Source organism: Pantherophis guttatus, chromosome 5, assembly GCF_059756535.1.
Source record: "Pantherophis guttatus breed Tessera chromosome 5, ASM5975653v1, whole genome shotgun sequence".
NCBI lineage: Eukaryota > Metazoa > Chordata > Lepidosauria > Squamata > Colubridae > Pantherophis > Pantherophis guttatus.
Genome location: NC_142067.1, coordinates 33,249,515 through 33,270,539, shown reverse-complemented (window position 1 = coordinate 33,270,539; position 21,025 = coordinate 33,249,515). Strand labels below are relative to the sequence as shown.

The following is a 21,025-nucleotide window of genomic DNA, read 5'->3' as shown; positions in this document are numbered from 1 at the left end:
GAACAAAAATAAAATTAGTTAAAAACCATGGGCTGGAGGTAGGATTTTCTTTTTAGTCCGCTAACTACCTCCAATGTGGAATGGCATCTATTGGTGCTCCAGGCTAATTGGCAGAGCCAAGTTTTGAGGCTCTTATGCAAAGCCAAGAGGGTAAGAGCAGATCTCACCTTGAGGGGACAATGCTGCAGAGGGTGGGACCCACAGCGGAAAATGACCTTCTTCTGAACCCCACCAGTTGGAATTCTTTGACCATCCACAATATTCCTCTTCTGCCCGAAGAAGTGGGATGGGTCAATCTCATTGGGATGAGAAGGTTCCTCAGGTAACCTAGTTATGATTAATCAAATGCTCAGAAATGATTGCTTTTTTAGAGTTGGATTCCAAGAGTGATTTCAGGTTATTCATGAGCATCTATAGTGGAGGCTTAAAAAAAAAAGTTATTAAAAGCGCATAAGAACATTTCAATGCTCCATCCCTATGCAAGTTTGTATGCAACACTGTGACACAAGCATGAATGGACAAAGTTTGCACCCTGAAGTCACAATGTACACTTCATTCTTTTGGCATTATGGCTAGCTGCACATACCTGTGAACTAATCTTTGGCTATATTAATATGATATGAAATGTTCACACACTAACAACTGAGAAAAGTTGTTCAGTTATGGAAATGTGACAATAAATGCAGCTGTTTAAAGGAAGCAGAAAGAAAGTTGGCAAGAGAGAAATTGATATATGGCCAAAATAAAAATAGGTGACCTTAGAGAATAAGGTATGTTTAAGTTAAGAATACAGCTTTAGACTCAGTATTTCCACAGAACTCTATTTATGCCTGTTTTATATCTCCTTTTCCTGAATGGCAAAATACCATTGTGCCATACTTCTATATACAGTATATTTTTCATCAAATCTGGAAAGGTATGATACTGTTCACTGAAAACCATAGTTCATTGTGGTTCACATAAGTAGTAAAAGTAGCTGGAAGTGAAAAAGTTTGTGATATTTTAATATCACATCGAATACCTCAACATGTCATACATGAAAAATAATGAAGAGGGAATAGCCTTTTCATGAGGTTCTTAAAAAAATAAATATTAGCATATGCAGATTTGTAAGAGTTGTCTTGTGGAAAGAGAGCATGGTCCTTGAAATTTGTAGAGCAAAAACTTTCCCTTTAAGTGGGCAACAAAAGTTGAGAGGGAAAAAAGGCTCTATTCTCTCAACAGCTTTTGATAATTAGAACTAGCCATACTATTGCTTGCTTGGTCAAAATTGTCTTCTAGTGCAGGGGTGGGCAAATATGGCCTCTTTATGACCTATGGACTTCAACTCCCAGAATTCCTGAGCCAGCTTGGCTGTCTCAGGAATTCTGGGAGTTGAAGTCAACAGGTTGTAAAAGGGCCACAGTTGTCCACCCCTTTTCTAGTGGCCTCTTGTAATAACGTCAAGGGTAAATTTTTGTTCTTTCTCTTTCAGTTGTCTTTCTTATTGTTTATGGTTAGACTATACAGTTTTCAGGGTAGAAAACATGTTTTGATTTGATAACTTTGAAATAATGACAACCACCAAATAACAATTTATCTTGCTACTTGTTCTTTTCGTATTGACTAAAAGCTAAATTATCAGATTTAATTATCATATCAAGATTTATTCATATTCAATCACCAAGCATAATTTAATATATCATAACATATGATTATAAAACTGTCTTGATCTTAATATTATAAATGTGGAGAGGGGGGATACTACATGATCTGAGATCAGATACTTTAGATATATATAGAAGGAAGGAAGGAAGGAAGGCAGGAAGGAAGGAAGGAAGGAAGGAAGGAAGGAAGGAAGGAAGGAGCTTCCAATCTCCTTTGCAGCAAAAATGAGTACATTTACGAGTACATTTATGAGTACATTATTATTATTATTATTATTATTATTATTATTATTATTATTATTATTATTATTATTATTATTATTATTATTTTATTTCTATACCGCCCTTCTCCCGAAGGACTCGGGGTGGTGTACAGCCTATTTAAAAACACAAGACAAACATCAATTTAAAATTTAAAATTATTAAATAAATTTGGCTCCATTTAAAACCCCAGAAATTTAAAATACCCCAATTTAAAATTATCATGTTGATAGCCTGGCCTGGTGGAACAACAGGGTCTTCAGTGCACAGCGAAATACCCGGAGGTCGGGGATCTTACGTATTTCCGGGGGCAGTTTATTCCACAGGACTGGGGCTCCCACAGAGAATGCTCTCCCCCTGCTCTCCCCCTGGGTGTCGCCAGCCGACATAACAGAGACCCTCTCTGTGGGAGCGAACTGGCCAGTGGGAGGCTATTGGTGGCAGAAGTCGGTCTCAAAGGTACCTGGGTCCTATGCCATGGATTTATAAAATTCTTTCATATTTTATGGTTAGGAAGGAGTCACTGGAGAAGAGCCTAATGCTGGGAAAGACTGAGGGTAAAAGAAGAAAGGGACAACAGACAATGACTTGGCTGGATGGAGTTACTGAAGCAGTAGGCGTGATCTTAAATGGACTTCAGAGGATGGTAGAGGACAGGAAGGCTTGGAGGAACATTGTACATATCATAATGGGTCAGACATGACTGCAATTAACAACAAAAAATTCCCGCACTATTTTCTGTTATCCAAATCTAGTTCATTCTGTTCAGGAGTTGCATGCCTATCCTTGGTGCATTGCAGGGGGGAAACTAGGTTACACCAGCTGACTAGCCATGCTTGGTTTGCTGGCTCTTCCAGGCTCCTGCTCCAGTCTTGCCTCACCTTGCCTTGCCTTGCTCTGGCCAGATCCAATGCCGGCTTCTGCTCTCCGCACATATGAATGCGGCTAGGTTTTCCCACTGAAGTGATACCCATTTATCTCCTTGTACTATTGCATGCTTTTGAACTACTGGGTGGGCAGGAGCCAAAGAGTAAGCGGTGGGAGCTTACTCATGGAACCGGGTTCAGATTGCTGGAGTGCAGACCATTTCTGGCTGGCAGTTCCAGCATCATGAAGCCATTGTGCTATCACATCCCCTTATGACTCTGATGTAAGCCTGCTCTAAATCTAGACCTCCAGGAAGACAATATTTTATGATTCTCAGTTATTAGAACATTTTCTACTTAAACAAGGTATTTGCCTCTACAACTATCTAAATATCTAAATCATACCATAATAAAGATTTATAGCACAAACTTCCCTTCAGGGTTGTTTTCCAATAGAAATGTCTGGAAAACTGAAGGACTAAGAGCCAGTGCATTTTCAGCCCAATAATACTGTTACTTCTTTATTATGGTCACTGATTAGCATTACGCAATAAACCAAGAAATAAACAGATTCTGTGCTTTAAGTAAAATGCCAACACAAAATTGTAACTATATCATTGAGGCCAGGGGTGGGTTCTACTTACCTTTACTATTACTACCGGGCCGCATGCTCTTCTGCACATGCGCAGAAGTGTTTTGATGACGTCGGGGTCGGTGGGCGGAGCCTCCCGCTGGTTTTACTACCGGTTCTATAGAACCGGTGCAAACCAGGGCAACCCACCATTGATTGAGGCTATCAATAGTATGAGTCATTTCAGATAGACTGATATGATAATCTAGGTAGCTACTTGTTTTCCAGCACAATGTACAGATTCAGATTAGAATTCAGTAGGTCTGTTAGTTAAGATTTTGGGACATTGTCTTTGCATTCTGAGGCTGAAGAGAAGGCAGAACAAAGACAATGCCAGCCTCACCTACAATATGATATAATTTGTGATATACATTTAAAATAATACAGATTTTTTTAAAAAATACCATTTTTTAACCCATTTAAATTGTGCTTCAAATAATTCCAGATTTTTCCTTGATAGTGGCCTCATTCTCAAATTAAACACCAATCTCTGGCATGGTGCCTTGCCATGTGGCATTCGTTTCACACACTAGACAATACATGACTTGACTCTCAGTGTATAATGTTGTTCTTCTTTGTTACATAATACCAGTGTCACAATTTCCAGCATTAAAAGCATGTATTAAAAAAATGTGCTAGCACATACTTTCTCATAAGTAAATGGAACAAATTGCAATAATTAGCAATGTGCCAGAAATTGTTTTATCTTTTAATGAAATTCAAAGAGGCTTGTAAAGCAATTCAATTTAGTTGAAATTATGAACTAAATTCATTCCTCTAAATTAGGGGTGTAAAGCTCAAGGCCACAAACTGGATCTGGCCCACAGGATGCTTAGATCTGGCCTGCGGTGCTGACCTGGAAACCATGAAGGACTGGCCCGTGGTGCCTCTGCTAGCAAAAACGGAGCTCGGGAGCCTGTTTTCGCTGGCAGAATGCTCGAGCCACCACAGGTGTCGACATGAGTGATGTTGAGCTGGCCATTTCCCCATCCCCCCAAGGTCAAACCAACCCTGATGCGGCCCTCAATGACATTGAGTTTTACACCCCTCTTTAAATTATATCAGATTTGTTTATAATACATGGCCTACTATTAGAATCTTGCATTGTTAGTAAGGCAGTTTTCTCAGGCATTAGATCAGGGTGTCAAACTTGCGTTGTCATGGCAGCATCATGTGATGTATTGTGACTTTTTCCCTCTTCGCTAAATTGGATGTGGGCGTGACCAGCATGTGAAGCATCCAGCCTGTGGGCTGTGAGTTTGACATCCGTGCATTAAATGTTACAGGCGGTCAATAACAGAGAATTATAGCTACTAGAGAAGAACATCTAACTTTTGGGAGTAGGACTGGAGATGACAATGGGGCCATACCAAAGTTCAAAAGTAATCTGTGCATGCCTAAGCCAGTATGGAAAGAGAATTAAACAAGAGTTGTGTATAATTTTCTTTATGATCATAAGATCATCTTAATTTTCTTTTTGTACTGCTGTGAGAGTTGGATCATACAGAAGGGTCAATGTCGAAAAATTGGTGCTTTTGAATTATGGTGTTGGAGAAGACTCTTAAGAGTCTCCTGGACTGCAAGGAGATAAGATCAGTCAATCAATCCTAAAGAAAATCAACCCTGACAGCTCTTTGGAAAGACAGATACCAAAGCTGAAACTCAAATACTTTGTACTCCAAATAGTAATAGCGATAGCATTTACTTATATACTACTTCAGTATGCTTTACAGCATATTGACAGAGTCAGCATATTTCCCCCAATGATAAGAAAATGAGAAAAGTGGAATCAATGAAAAAGATCCTGATGTTGGGAAAGATTTAAGGCAAAAGGAGACGGGGACAGCAAAGGATGAGATGGTTAGATAGTGTCATCAACACAATGAACATGAATTTGAGAAAACTCTGGGAGACAGTGGAGGTCAGTGGAGGTGTGCCATGATCCATGGAATTGTGAAGAATTGGGCATGACTTAGTGACTGAACAACAACAAAAAGATTGTCTTCCCACAATGAGGTTTTTTGCAAATAACTTTTCTTTCTAGTGTAGCTACACCACTTTTCACAGTGGACTGTAATTTTCAAGAAACAGATTTGAACCAGAGTTTTTTAGATAATTTTAATTCCTACTGATCCAGTATTAAATCAGCAACTGTGATTTTTGAATATAATATCCAGTTACAGATTAACACTGTGGCATCTCATTTCTTCAGTTGTTGATCATATTATCACTCATTATTGAAACAATAGATACAACCAATAAACTTTCCTTATTATGCAATATTTATATTAGTTTTTAATCCATTTGTACTGAACCTTGGAGAATGATTTTTTTCCAGAAATACTTTTTCTTCCTCTTCTTCTTTTTCCTCTTCTTCTTTCTCCTCTTCTTCCTCACCTCCTCCTTGAATATTTATTGTCATAGGATCTTTATCCCAAATCAGCTGCTTCCCTAGTAAAATAAGAAAACTATGTATAATAAAAATGGCAAGCTCAAAAGTAAGTTGTAATACGTTTTTCAACTACCTAGGCAAAGTAAGATTAATGGACTTTTTCTATTAATTTCCTCATGCATTTTTCATATTTGAATCTGCTGAGAAAGTACTCATGTGTCTCAGAATGCATGTACTGAAGGAATTCTTCATTCTGTCATTTAAATAGATCTATTGTTAACTAGCTTGACATATGGTATCAATTTCCTTTATCCCCCATGATACAATAGAGATTTTTTGAGAAAAAGTATAAAAAGTGCTAAGTAAAAGAAAAGTATAAAATGAATCTGAGTTTGCTAATTTCAGCAGATACCATGGGAATTCTACAGATGGACTGAACAATTTAAAAACAGTGCAGATGTTTGTTTTGTTGGTCTGCCTTTTCTTATAGCAAGAGAAACACAGCTAGATCTGGAAATGACAAAGACACAGCTTTCTCTAATAATTTCTTTTTAATGAAGTGAATCTGGCTTCATTGAGCCATGTAGATGTGCCACTGAACTCAATAAGGTTGGATTTCTCATGTGTCATAACATTGACTTGGCAACAATAGTCCTCTCTGGTGGATAGTCCATTATTTTGTTGCAGGTGTAAAGGCAATGAAACCTAGCAAATCATGTTACTGCAATTTACTGGAATTCAACAAAATCAATTAATTGACTGTCTGCCATCAAATCAGTGTCATCTTTAAGTGACCACATAGATCTTTTTTCCAAAATGAAGCTAAATGATAACTCCTATATAAAAACAAAATAGCCAATTATATTACTTCAAAATACTGGAATTGTACAGATTCATATTATTATGATTAAGTGATCTGTAACTTATAAGTAATTAGATAAGTGAAGCTTTTGGTTTTGCATCTGAAATCTAGAATTCTCAGTAGGTGTAAAAATAGCAAGAATTATCTTTTAAATATTTATCACTTGCATGCATTACACATGTGTATAAAGGTAGGGCTTTGATCATATGATTGCATCCTTCTTCCCCGCCCCTCCCCGTTTTGAAGCTGGTAACAATGTTGAGTAGACGGAGTTTTTCCATTCTTCGTCTTCATGTGCCATATCCGTCATCGGACATTAGTGATCATGTTGCCAATCCTATTTTTGTCAACAGCTGCATGGAAAAGTGCTGCTGAGTTTTGGCCAAACCAGTCCCTTAGATTTTGAAGCCATGATGCACGAGAGTGTGGGGGGCATTGAATTATGGGTGTGGTCATGTGTGCTCATTACCCCCCTACTCCCCCCACTTTTGGCACGTGACGGCAAAAAGGTTAGCCATCACTGGACTATAGTATTATGGAGTGCTAGACACTGATATGGAAAGAAATAACCATTTTCCAGTGGTTCCTCTGATATCTCAAGACATAATTCTAACCCATGATGATGGAGGAGGTCATGATTGTGACTATTTTCACAATGTTTGATTCTTCTCTGCTCTTGCTATTTAATATATTCATAGCAATGTTATGGTTTAATATCATCAATATGCTGATATTTGGCTCTATATTATGATCTTGGGCCCAACAAGGGATGTTGTCAAAATCTGTTCCTAGTGTGTAGAGGCTGTCGAAGTATGGATGGGATAAAATAGGACAGAGTTGATTTCAGCAAGACAGAATTGCTTTTCTTGAGATAATATTACTATGACTTGAGGTTTTGTCTTAGATTCACTGTTGGAAGGGCTGGTAGTAGCCATAGCCAAAAGTATCTTTGTCCAGCTCAGGTTGACAGCAATAGTTCTTAGACTTATATATCACTTCACAGTGCTTTTACAGAGTTCTCTAAGCAGTTTATAGAGTCAGCGTATTGTCTCCAACAATCTGGGTCCTCATTTTACCCACCTCGGAAGAATGAAATACTGAGTCAGCTTTGAGTCTGATGAGATTTGATCTGTCAAATTGCAGGCAGCCGGCAAGTAGCTTGCAGTATTGTAGTGGGTATTCTAACCACTGTGCCATCGCGGCTCTGGTTGATGGCTAAGTTCCAGCCTTTACTGGAGCAAAATGATCTGGCTACAATGACTCATGAGTTGGACTTCTGCCTCTGAAATCAACCTGGAAATAGTGGTTGGTCCAAATATAGTGGCCTTCACTTTTCAGAAAATAACTCATGTTTCATTCAGTGCGACATATGTAGAGATATCCATTACCAAGAAACTTTAAAGGATAGAAAGATACAAAAGCATTTAAAGCTATTTGTACAGTTCAGTTGTCATAAAAAATGTAACAAGAAGATCTATATTGATTATGGGAAGCAAAAACACATAAACATAGGATGTGAACATCCATTTTCCAAGCAAACTCTCTCAGAACTCAACAAAATATTTATCTTTATTTCTTGTTTATGAAAAAAACCCTTATATACTACTTCAAAATTACTTTTGTTTTCTTTTATCTGTCCCTAATTATATATAGTGGTACATTCCAGAATTGTTACTTCAGCACATCATTTCATTCTATTGACTGACTTAAACAATGTCGGTTTTTTGGTATTTTAAGTTTTGCATGACCCATGACAAGTCAAAGATCTGGAATAATTTTGTAGAAACTCAGCAAAGTAAAAACTGAAAAATAAAAAAATAATAAAAAAAATAAACCACAACCAAAGCCATATGTGGTATGGCCTCACTCTAACTTCTACATCAAAAGATATTTCATGTGTTCCAAAAACTAAAAAAGGGAAACTAAGATCTCTTGACTCTAGGGATTAACCAATATTGAATTTCCTTAGCATATTTATCAGTGCATATAGTAGTCCCATTGTTCTTTTAAATGACAGCATATATTCATAAAGTTGATGTTGTGCTTAAACAAGAGAATGCATTGCAAAGTGCTGAATTTAGGAATACATTTTTGTTTGAATCCAAATCTTCAGTGAGCTCAATATTATCTTTTAGTGTTTTGGGATAACATAGTAACATTTAACTACACCTGGATTAAACTACACCTATTTCATGACAAGAATATCATTCAGAAGAATAATTTACTGCCTACTACTTGGTATTAGCATTTAGATTTCTACGACCTGTGGTGTACATGACAGTATAGTTTATGGATGTTTACATCTGTTTGGGTAAGGTTACTGTAAATTACAACAATGTCTCTGGACAGTGTGATGTGTCAGATTGATGAATATCTCAACAGCTAACAATGACCAGATTTCTGAATCAGATTTTGAATCATGAAAGCACTTGGTCGATAATCTGTTTATTGGCTTATAATCTATTTCTTTATTTAATTGTAACTTCCCGACACTTTAATTTGTATCTGCATTCTTTTAGTGTTTATTGGTTACACATTGCTTTGAGCACCTCGGTGATAAGAAATATAGCTAATGAGCATGATAAATAAATATATTGCAAACTAATTCAGGAAATTGCTGACTATGTGGATAAAATTGACCTAAAACTGACTCTGTGGACACTATACATTATACTACCTAGTGCTGCATTTCATAAGATTGTCAACATTTTGAAAATCATACATACTATTTGGTATAACATACGGCTGAACTGCAGCACAATTCATGTCGCTCAGTTTAATGAATAACATATATAAGCTCACTTTGGGTTTATTATTCCTAGTCCTTTTATATAGTTCACACTGAGAAGAATTACAATAAAAGTATTTTTGATGACTCTTATAAACGAATCATCGCAAACAAAACAAGCCAATTTATGAGTAATGTCAGTCATTATTTTGCTTACATAGTATAATTTCAAACTATCTCTTGAAATGTCATTTGCTCCTAATCATCTATAGTTCTGCCCTCCATTTGTGCTTCTGAATATACAATGAATATCAATGCCGATTGTTCGATGCTTTAATAACATCTCTCTTTCTTTTGCTACATTTAGTTAAAAAACAAAGCCTGAAAGTTCAGATCAATGTAACCAGTGATGCAGTGTGCATGAGATACATTCGTCCAACTCCAAGCACTAAACTGGAAGGTTTCGTCCTGGGGTATGGAAGCAGCTTCTTCTCTAACCAGTATATTCCCCTACCATCTAATGGGAAAATGTACATAACTGAAGTTGGTAAGGCTATTTACAATTTACAAATTGTTTTTTTTTAATTATTGCACAAATTGAACACATATTTTCTTCTAATTTGGACTTGAAGATAGATGAGAGGCTATGAAAGGAAAAAAACCAATATGTGTTACCAATACAGTTGTTTTTATATTCTGAAAGATGTTTGTTTGTTTGCATGTTTCCAATTACTGATGTTTTTTGAAATATCTGAATATGTAAAGGAAACAGGCTAATTTGACATTATTGCAAATGTTAAGTAAGTTAAGGATGCAGCTTTTTTTCCAAGATAAGGATTGCATGTTAGTCAATAATTTGTTGATCTGCAACTAATGTTACAAAGACTTAGCCTTAATTACCTGCAGCAAATTTATGTTTAGACTTAATATTAAATCAGAACTAACAGATCTGGGCTGCAGAAAACTAGATAATTACTAGATGGCTCTGATAAATTCAGAAACCCTGTTTGCTGCCCTTTTGCAATACAATGTCAGTTTCTTCTTAAAGCAGATTATTACAAGTAAGAATTTTGCGCTTGGTGAGTAATATTCATGAAACTTTAGAGATCCTCAAAGCAACTGCTGGCAAACATCAGGGCAAATTTTATCTCATAGTACCATAAGTGTTTCCATAGTCAGCTGTGTTAAACAAATGTTCAGAGTGGAGAAGTAGTTGGTCTGGAACGTTTAAATACCTTCTGGCTATTTTTGGCAAGTTTAAATCTATGTTTTCCGAGATGGATTTCTAAGGTTGCAAATCCTTGTGAATACTTAGCATTGTGTTGCACAAGACTTTTTTTTTTCCTTTTAGAGCAAATATATCCAATAAATACTTTGTAATTAAATACATTTTTCTTTATAATTCCAGACACTTGGAAACCATTTGTATGTTTTTCTCTAGGATTAAACTAATCTAACATATAAAATCAAATTAAATGCCAGGGAATTCCACAGAATAATGAAGAAAATAAATTCACAGTCTTTATAAAATTTAGAATTTTTTGATAGATATGGCTGTAGATCCATTGGTTGCAAAAAAAAAAAAAGAAATCCACAAAAAAAGCAACCCTGACCAACTGGCTTGTGGCCTGGGCCTGATGTCAGCTTGGTCTGTGTTCAGCTCAGCACTGGCCTGGTGGGCGGGCACTATCCTAGTGGCACCTAGTGGCACCATCGCCTTTATAAAATCTAGAATATTATACTCGATAATAATTTACAAGTGCATCAATTTGCAAGTAAACTTTTTGCGATAAAAATAGTTTTATATTCGTCAATGAAAACAAAAGAATGAAAAATTAACAGAACAACAGAGTTGGAAGGGATCTTGGAGGTCTTCTAGTCCAACCCCATGCTCAAGCAGGAAACCCTACACCAAATTCAGACAAATGGTTATCCAACATCTTCTTAAAAACTTCCAATTATATCAGCATGCAGATTTGTAAAACAAAAATAGAAACAATTGTTGTCCTTACAATAGAAAAATACAACAGCAAATGTAAATATTTTGAAATGCAACATGCCTAAAAGTGATGACAGAAAGAACCAGGCTAATATTTCAGGTACAATTCAGTCCAAAATGATACCCAAACTGCACTGAAAATTTGAGATAATTTGGGAAGAGAGATTAAAATCTTATTTTCACTGCATTTACTGCAAAATGTACAATAGTGGCAGATTTTACACACACCTTATATTAGCAACAACATTTTATAAAATCTGAAAATAAAATCATATACTGAAAATGTGGATGATGCTAAACAGAACACAATCCCCCATATGGTTAAAAAAAACTATATGCAGTGATACCCGTTAGTCAAAATTTCATCAAAATGACAAAATGTGCATGGTATCATATTGTAAGCGCTGCTTCTCATGTGCACTGTAGTATCACAAGTACAAAGGAGGTGGATTGGCACATCTTTTAAAATTCTGTCAATCCTGCAGATGTCCATTTATATCCCACCATCATCTATAATTCTATATGAAGAATCATACAGGCAGCATCTCCAAAATTAAACCAAAACTGGTCTCTGAAGACACAGACAGGTACATTATAATCTCTATTATTAGAGCACAAATTCTTCCCAAAGAGTTTACAAAATATAAAATGTTTAAAATATCTTTGGCTAACAAACCACCTAGGAAAAGGAGGTAAGGATGCTGCTGCCTTGGAACACTATCTTAGCTTGTTTTGACAGGACTGAGCCATGGTGATGCAGTGGTTAGAATGCAATATTGCAGAATGATTCTGCCCACTGCCAGGAGTTTGATCCTGACTGGTTCAAGGCTGACTCAGCCTGTCATCCTTTTAACGTCAGTAAAATGAGGACCCAGGTTGTTGGAGGCAATAAGATGACTCTGTAAAACTCTTAGAGAGTGCTGTAAAGCACTATGAAGTGGTATATAAATCTAAGTGCTATTGCTATTGCTAACTGAATTACCTCTGTGAGTATATGTTGGTCATTAATAAAAATAGTATCTACAATGCAATTATAAAAGTGTATACATATCTAAATTATTCTTAGACAACAAGTTTCAATATAAACCATGGTCCCAGAAGAAGGCCACGTGCACAGAAGGTCCACAAATTCTCCCACTCTAATATGTGGGAGTTCCTGGCCAGCATATAAGGTTATTCACTTTATACTGCACTTATTCTGCAAGATTTAGTTTAAAATACAAAATAAATCTTTTCTAGTACTTGCCCTAATTGTGTGTTCATTGTATCTGAATCTTAAAACAGCATCCTGGAACTTGTTACACAACTCTCCTGAATTATTTCAGTATGCATAAAGAAGTTCTTGAAACAAGTGCCAGGCCTTAGAGCATCAAGGGTAACTCAAGGAGGAAGGCTGATGCTTAGTCAAATAGACTGTTTATTATCATAATTGCTATATTCCCCTGGTTACTTCTTTTCAGCAGAAGATCTAAAGTTAGCAGATTACTGAATAGTACTTTTGGTCAGTGAGATACAGTTCCTATAAACTGCTTCCTTTGTGGTATGGGTTAACTTCTCGATAAAATTTCAATAGCTTTAAACCCGTGTAAATCAGTTTGAACACATTTCCACTATATAGAGCTGGACCTCTGCTTTGTAACATCACATGTACACATTGTTATGTTATTTGCAAAAGGAAAATAAAATTTAAAAATAGTCCATGAAAGAATAGTTATGAAAGCTTCAGGACAGAATGCTCAATAACTGAATGATTATAAAATACCCCATGCAGAGAGAATAGAGACCAAATTAAACAATTGGGCAATAGACTGGCATCAACCTACAAATGACACAATAGAACCAGAATTTAATAAATAGAAACGCAATCAGAAAACATTGTTTTTAAACAATTCTAATGAGGAAAAGCCATGGGCATAAAGATATGTTGAATAATTGTATGGTTATAATGTACCTGACGGGGCTACAGAAATACAGTATTTATGCTAGGCCAGTCCATGTTGGCACCCATAAATTCCAGGAGAATAAGCTACAATATGTATTTTTTTTTAAAAAAAAAATCAACCTGGAGAAGACTCTAACAAACTGTATTCATATTATGACCAAGGAAACTTCATATCGTCATGAGGATCTAGGCTGGAGTCAAAAGAGTCTTTATCAGTACAAAGAGATCAGCAAGCTATTAAAAGAAGATAGTAAACATACATACATACTTGAATATATACAATATTAGTTGAATAGCCACAAGGCTTATAAGATCCATACTGAATGGTGTGTAAAATATGAGATACGTACACCTGATCCCTTGATTGGATGTGTAAATTTGCTCAGAAATTCTAGCATAAAAATATCAATATTTTTTTAAAAAATCTTTAATAATTTAATAATTTAATAAAAATTCTTTAATAAGCAGCAAATATTTGGCAGTAAAATCATTCCATTTAAGAGTCCATCATTGCCCTTCTGCTCCTTTTTGCCCTAATTCTACTATGTCATTTCTGAATGTATATCTTGTATGTTATGTTACTTCAGTTCCAGTTTTCTTAAGCGCCAATGTGACTGTCTCCTAATAAGGTCAAGAAATGAGTTTAATATGTTCAATGAACCCTCTCTCTATGGTAATTTTTTACTTGTTTCTTCAATATGGCTTATTACCTCTTAAAAGTGAGTCTGAAAAAGTGAAGACATCTTACAGAATAAAATGTAATAGACTAGAGGACATAGTGAAATAATTACATGATATTTCTTGCCAAGCATCAACATCACTAGAGTTCAGTGAGTTTCCACATAGTATACAGATGGAAAAATTGTGATTTATGTCAGTTTTGGACAAAACCCATATTGCTTTCCAAGATTGTTATGTAAAAGCAAACACTAAGAATTAAAAAAGCTATTCTTTACAAAAAGAAGAAAGTACCATGTTTGATATACTTGCAGGGGCTGAAGATGGTAATGTTTCACCCAATGTTGCATCTTTTCTATTGATCAGACCAAAATATTAAAATCTGCAGTATGTTTTTCCTATTCTTACTTTATTGAAACATATAGGATAAACTATTCCAATAAATCTGCAAGAATTACAAGACATGAAGGGAATTCAAGGAAACTGCTCAACAATACAATATTAGAAGCATGCTGAATCTATCAAAAAAATAATTCAGTATACTTCTGCCTGTCTAGAAAGAACTTTCATATAAACATACGTTGTGTAAAAATATTCCCAAGACCATCAGGTGAATGGCCAAGTATCCATTAACCTGTAATGGTGGGAGGAAAAAGTCTGCTTTAACCTCTAGAGCATAGAATTATATAGAGGTTTGGGTTTCTTTGCACTACAGTACACCAAATTGTCTGTTATGTAAAATGTATAAATCTTCATTCCTGTTGGCAATAAACACAGTCTTCTTTCAAATTAAGCCACTTCCAAATAAGGGTTAAGGTTCTAAAAAGGTGAGATTTACCACTGAGTCCTGGTGTGAAGCCTAAAATGTAGCTAAATGATAAACCTTTAAGATCCTGTGCATAATGTGAAGCAAGTCTGTGATTCCCAGTGTTAATGGTTTTGATAAACTTCTTGTGTATTTCACAAAAAAATGGGAAAAGTGCTTTAGTGAATAAATATACATTTTGGAACATCTTCCTCTTTATACATCTTTATCCTTAATAGCATATGGTAATTATGATCTGGAAAAGAATCTCTCCCTATATAAGTTGATCTACTACTGGCCTATAAACATAGAGTTGCTGTAATGTTAACAGACATTATATTAGGAGGATGGAAAGGAAGAAATGGATGAGGTAAATAGATGTATTAGTAGTCATCCTAGATCTTTTTGCCGTTGTGTGCCAAAAGCGGGCGGAGTGGGAGGGATTGCGCGCCCATAATTCAATGTGCCCCGTCCCCCCCATGCATGCACATGTGACCCCCCCGCTCTCCCCCTGCTTTTGGCACGTGATGACACGGTGAGCCCGGTAGGTCCATTTTTTTGCTCTCCCCAGGCTCCAGAGGCTTTCTAGGAAATGGGCTTCCCCACCCCCCCAGAGACCCTCCAGAGGCTCAGAAACAGCCCGTTTTCCAACTTCCGGTAGGCCTGGAAGGCCTGAAAATCAGCTGGCCAGCATGCACATGCGCTCGTGTGCCCACAGATATGGCTCCGTGTGCCACCTGTGGCACCCGTGCCATAGGTTCGCTATTACGGTCCTAGATACTAGAACCTGAGATAAGGCTCTGACTAATCTACCCTGAGTTTTCAGAGGAAACATATCTTATTCTTAAACATAGTCAATGTTTCAACAGTTTCCTTCCATACCTGCTATAGAGAGTAAGAAAGATGACTTTGTCAGAGGGATGTAAGTTCCACTGCTAAGTAGCAAAACATATTTTCAGTCTAAAATATTTAAAAGTAACTCAATTTCACTAAAAAGTAGTTTCTACTTTCTTAGGAAATTGATTGGTCTACCTGGAAGGACCTGAAATTCCTGAATTCTATGTATACACTAGTAGATTGATTAACATGCTTATTATCTTAAAGTTCTAACTAATTCCAATTTTTATGTTCTTAATTAAATCACTGTTCAGGATATTTCATCATACTGTTTTTGACCAATATAACTTGAATAAGTATGGAGTTTAAGATATATATTTTGGTTAATTTTTTTAAATAAATATTTTAATTAAAACTCTGCCTCTTATCCAGTGAGAAATTATATCTATTTACACACACACATTACTATTTAAAAAACCCTTTATTCTCTCTAAATATTGTTTTAATCAGTTTTTATTGTGATTAAGCTTTGGTGACTTAACTGGTTTTCACGAGAAACATTAAATGAATTTATTGCCTGTTACCATGTGTTTTTCCAGAGAATATAAAATCCATTACGAATTTGTTAGTTTATGAGTAAAAATATCAGCACATTTGACTTTGTTTCCAAAAAACCAAATTCTGAAGAATTTGGAAACTGTTTCTCAGTCCGTACAGTCAGCAGGGAATTTATTCCAAAAAATTTCAGTTAGTTTTAGAAGAATACTATCTTTGTATGTGCATGACTGCTATTACATCAAGGCAATAAGTGTATATTTAACATTTTCTTGTAATCCAAAATAGTTCACCTTTTTCAGAATTAATAATTATCTAATTGACTGGCTTCTCTTTATGGAAATGGTGATTACATAACTTAATTTTGTCATAAATTAATGATTTTATAAAAAGTTTTTATAATGACTATAAAAACTTTTCCAATCAAATATGGAAGCACAATTACATAACTTAATTTATGTTTTATGTAATAAACATAACTTAATAACTTTTATGTAATTACATAACTTAATTTATGTTTTATGTAATAAACATAAAACATTGGAAAAGTTTTTATAGTTTCAATCAAATCAATTTTTTTCCTGAGAGTGAATAGGACCTTTACAATATTCATTCACATGACATTGAGCTAAACTGGAGTTGGGTAATTGCTTCAGTGACAAAAACTGACTTGGAAAGTATTAAAGTGGAGCAAATAGATTTCAGGTACTTTACAGTCTACTGTGTAAATGTAAATGGAAATATTATCAGTGTTGAAACCCCAAAGGAAAAAAATTGCTTGACAATTACTGGTTCATTACTTTTTTCCATCATCTACTGAGAGGAAAGATTTCATGTTTCTAAATAGAACCATTTATTTCATTGTTTTATTCCAACTCACAACTTCCTGATTTCTTTTATCACAGATTCATTATTTCTTCCTAATGGAAAATACAGCTGTACAGCTAAACTTTCAGATTCATGTGATTCTATTTAGGAAAAGAAATTCTTACAATTAAAAGGTGTGAATGAGGGATTTTAATAATATTGTTTTATTGAAATAGGAAGTTATTAGGCAATTCAGTGCTGCTATGCTTATTATAAACATCACTAAAAATTCCACTAATACAAGACATCTTAAAGTGAAAACTTGTATGCTATTATACTCTCTGTATATTTGGAAAATGGATTTGAATAACCTAAATGTAGTATTAATGAAACACTAATAATATAATGGGAAAAATAATATGATATGGTTTTGATTATTCAAGTATTTCCTCTTTGTCTGATTTTTCAAACAGTTATTAACTTATATTTTCCAGATGCAGAACCAAGATACTTGATTGCAGTGAAACCAGTTTCAAATAACAAGAAATCCTGCTCAGGTATTTCAAAACTGTTAAACAATTTTTTTTCCCGTTAAAAACTCAGGAGACCTATATTCCAATTAAAGTAACCTACCTTGAATTTGGACAAGTTAAAGTTAAGCAAAATATAAATTTGATAAATAAAAAATAATAAATATACAATTATTACAGTATACAATAAATATATGTACAATTTCAAGACATGAACCAACCTATTTAACTTTTTTAAGAAGAAACCAATGTTAGCACACTCAGCAATATCTTGAAGAATTACATATTGTTCATATTCATAAGTCAAATCTGCGTTAGCTTCTTGTTTTTTCTTATGATGTAACCAAATATTGAAAAGAGACCAAAAGAAGAATCATTCCATTGATATATGGCATGTATCCAGAAAATTGTTTGCTCTGTTTTTTCACAAATCTCAGTAATAACATTTTCTGCTATTAATTTAGAGATAGATTAGCCCATGTTTTCACTTAGACTCATAAAAGTGGGAAATAATTAACACAATTATTCACATGTATGATAATGGAAGACAATCAGCTCTGACAACAAACTACAGAACAATTCCATATTTCCATATTCTATATTTCAGCAGAGGTTTCATGTTGCTATAAGTGCCTGCACTGCTGAGCGCTATCTTCCATGGAATTCTCTATGTTTGCTATTTATGCCAAGAGCAAAAAGTACCAAAAAAATTGGGCTTTTGTACAAGACGGTCAATGAAGCTGCCCTAAAAGCAACTGGAAAAGATGAAAGAAAGGTGCTTCTTTACCTTAGCTGCTGAAGGGAAGGGAGTAAAGCAGGAGCTGGGAGATACAGCAGGACAAGATGGTCAACTAACTGTTTTTTGGGGGAAAAATACCTTTGAAAACTCTGTTTACTTGCAAGTCCAATGATGTGAGGACGAGGGACCACTGCCAATCTTGAATTAGCATGTTTCCTGCCTATGAAGTCATAAGTAGGTCAGACAAGTTGACTGAGCTGAATTGCATTTATTGATTTTGTAGGCCTCTCTAACTGAATGATCTTTGCTGTTTACAAAATTAAAAATAACACAATAAATACAAAATAACTCCAGCAATAAAAACCAAATCCATTCAGTAAACCCTATGCAAAGAGAAAAAAAAAGCTTGTCCAATTTCCTCATAATTCCCAGAGGCCATCCATTGATTTAACTCAAGACTTGCAGGAAATGTCAAATTTTTAAAGGCAAGTTGAAGATTGGCAAAGTGGGAGTTATGTGGGTCACCAGGAGGATATTGTTCCAAAAGGCAGACAAAGCTTGTCTCCTGTGTCTCACTAAAGCCAGCCTTCTCAGAAAACACACAATGGGCAGATACTATGGGAGACAGATAGTTAATCCAACTAACTATTTGTTATGACATTTAGGGCTAATAGATAACTCAAATTTCACCTGGAATTCAACTGGTAACCAGTGCGCTCATGCTGCAGAGATGTTACAATGACCTAGCAAGGCTTGCCAATTATTGCTTCTACCATATGCTGAAAGATAGCTCCCTTTAGAGTTTATTGCAATAGTTTAACCATCAGATAACCAAGGCTTGGAGAAGGTCTTCTACTAGGAATGAGCACAATTGGCAAACAAGCTGTAGGCTTTCTGACCACAGCTGCTACCCACTCCTCAAGCAGAAGCTGACAGTCCAGAAATATCCCTAAATTACATCCATTTATTTGATATATAAAAATACAGTATTTAAGCAAAAGACACAGCATTTGTTGTCTCATAAAAGAAAATAATAAGGAAGAAAGTGGATAACATATATTATATATGAAATTTGAACTACTTTTTTTGAATGTGCAAGGCAAATCTCTCTTTGATTTAGATTTAGAAAAAGAAAAAAGTAGAGAATTCTGACCTGAAAATAAAGGATGTGTACCAGAGAAGAGTAGCGGGAATCATGAAGATTCCAAAATAATATTCTGCTTTAAAAATCTAGTCAGGCAAATTAAAAACAAACAAACAAATACAACAAGAGACTATTCTAATCTCTATGAAGAAAATAGGGCTTTGGTATTAAGCTAAAACATTTAAAACAGATGCTTTGCAAATTGTGTTAGCTAAAATGAAGCATTGCTCTACAAACTGTTAAAGCAACTACATCTTTTCCAAGATTCACTGATTGCTTTTCAAGGTGTCCTTAGTTGTCTAAGTATGTCTGTACAGACATTTCTTCCTGAGGAATAAAGTAAGAAGTTCCCTTTCAGTTTTACTGATGCTAATCTCTAGCCGGCATTGCCAGGTATTGGCCTCTTTCCATGAGCAACTCACTTGACTCTAATTAATGGATAATATTTATTTAGAAGAGACAAAAAATGGCACAAACATTTCCCTTTTTTTCAATTTGTCTGAGTTTTGGATAACAAAATAGAAACTACAAGCCAATATTTCTGGGAAATGCTTCATGGAAATAAAACCACTATATATCTTTAAAAACAACAACAAAAACACTACTTACAACTCAACCCAAAATCTTATGAGATATATACATATTCTACTCAAAACCCAAGGAACAGAAATCTCATTTTGTTGTTGTTAAAAGACAGACAAATATATTTCTTAGAGTGCGCTCATAAAAGTAAGCTCTATTCAAGGAATCAAGAAAGAAACATTTGGAGATGAATGAAGAATTTGGCACAGATGTATGCACACACAAACACATATTTGAAGTTATGAAGGAAGAATGAATTAGACATTAAAGTGGAGAAATCTGAACCACAGAGAGAAATGTTAAAGTTCAATTGAATGTGCAATTTGCTATATGCTACAACTATGTATTTTTAGAGCTTCATTAGTTTCATTAATTCTCCTAAAATATAAACAATTGCAGCCCTAAACTAGCTATTAGCATTTGAAACCTTCCATCATCAAATATATATTTGTATTTTCTAAATTACTTTTTATCCTAAAATTTGGCATTACTATACTCAGTTTGGTACTTACATGACAGCCTAGTTCACCTAATATGGATTAAGCACCTCTGAATACTGCCTTAATTATCCACTCATAATAGGGGTGTCTGCAGCAAAGTGGCAGCAAAGATATTATGATCCAAGTCTCATTTGGTTTTATGTCCACTGTGTGTAGGACACACATGAAATGAAAAATAGGCAAAGTTTCAAGTGCACTAACACTGCCATCATCTTGGTGCACCTTGACTCATAAAGTGGGGCTCTTTCTCAATAGAAAAAAATCTATTGAGCATATGTCTATTGATATACAAGGGTCATATCAACAGTAAACCAACCTGCATATTGCTGAACTTGTGAAAGTTCTAAGCGTAGACAACTTTTTTGCTTGTGAGAATGCTTCCACTCACAGAATGACAGACTTATTCCCACCACACTTTCCCTTGTGAATAGAAACATGTAAATAATGTGCTCTCTTGTGACTGTAGTACTTGCTTACAAAGAGATATTATGAGTGAAATGAACCTTTCTTTAATTGATGAA

General features: G+C 35.1%; 1 protein-coding gene across 5 annotated transcripts in view; it reads left to right on the top strand.

The window, feature by feature from the left end:
• Nucleotides 1-21,025, top strand: part of ABI3BP (ABI family member 3 binding protein) — a 155,156-nt gene that overhangs the window by 16,744 nt on the left and 117,387 nt on the right. For all 5 annotated transcript variants that reach the window (XM_087894852.1, XM_087894851.1, XM_087894850.1 and 2 more), the window contains exons 2-3: nucleotides 9,754-9,933; nucleotides 17,504-17,566. In XM_087894852.1, coding sequence (XP_087750978.1) covers nucleotides 9,754-9,933; nucleotides 17,504-17,566 — 243 coding nt within the window. The remainder of the gene's footprint in view (nucleotides 1-9,753; nucleotides 9,934-17,503; nucleotides 17,567-21,025) is intronic.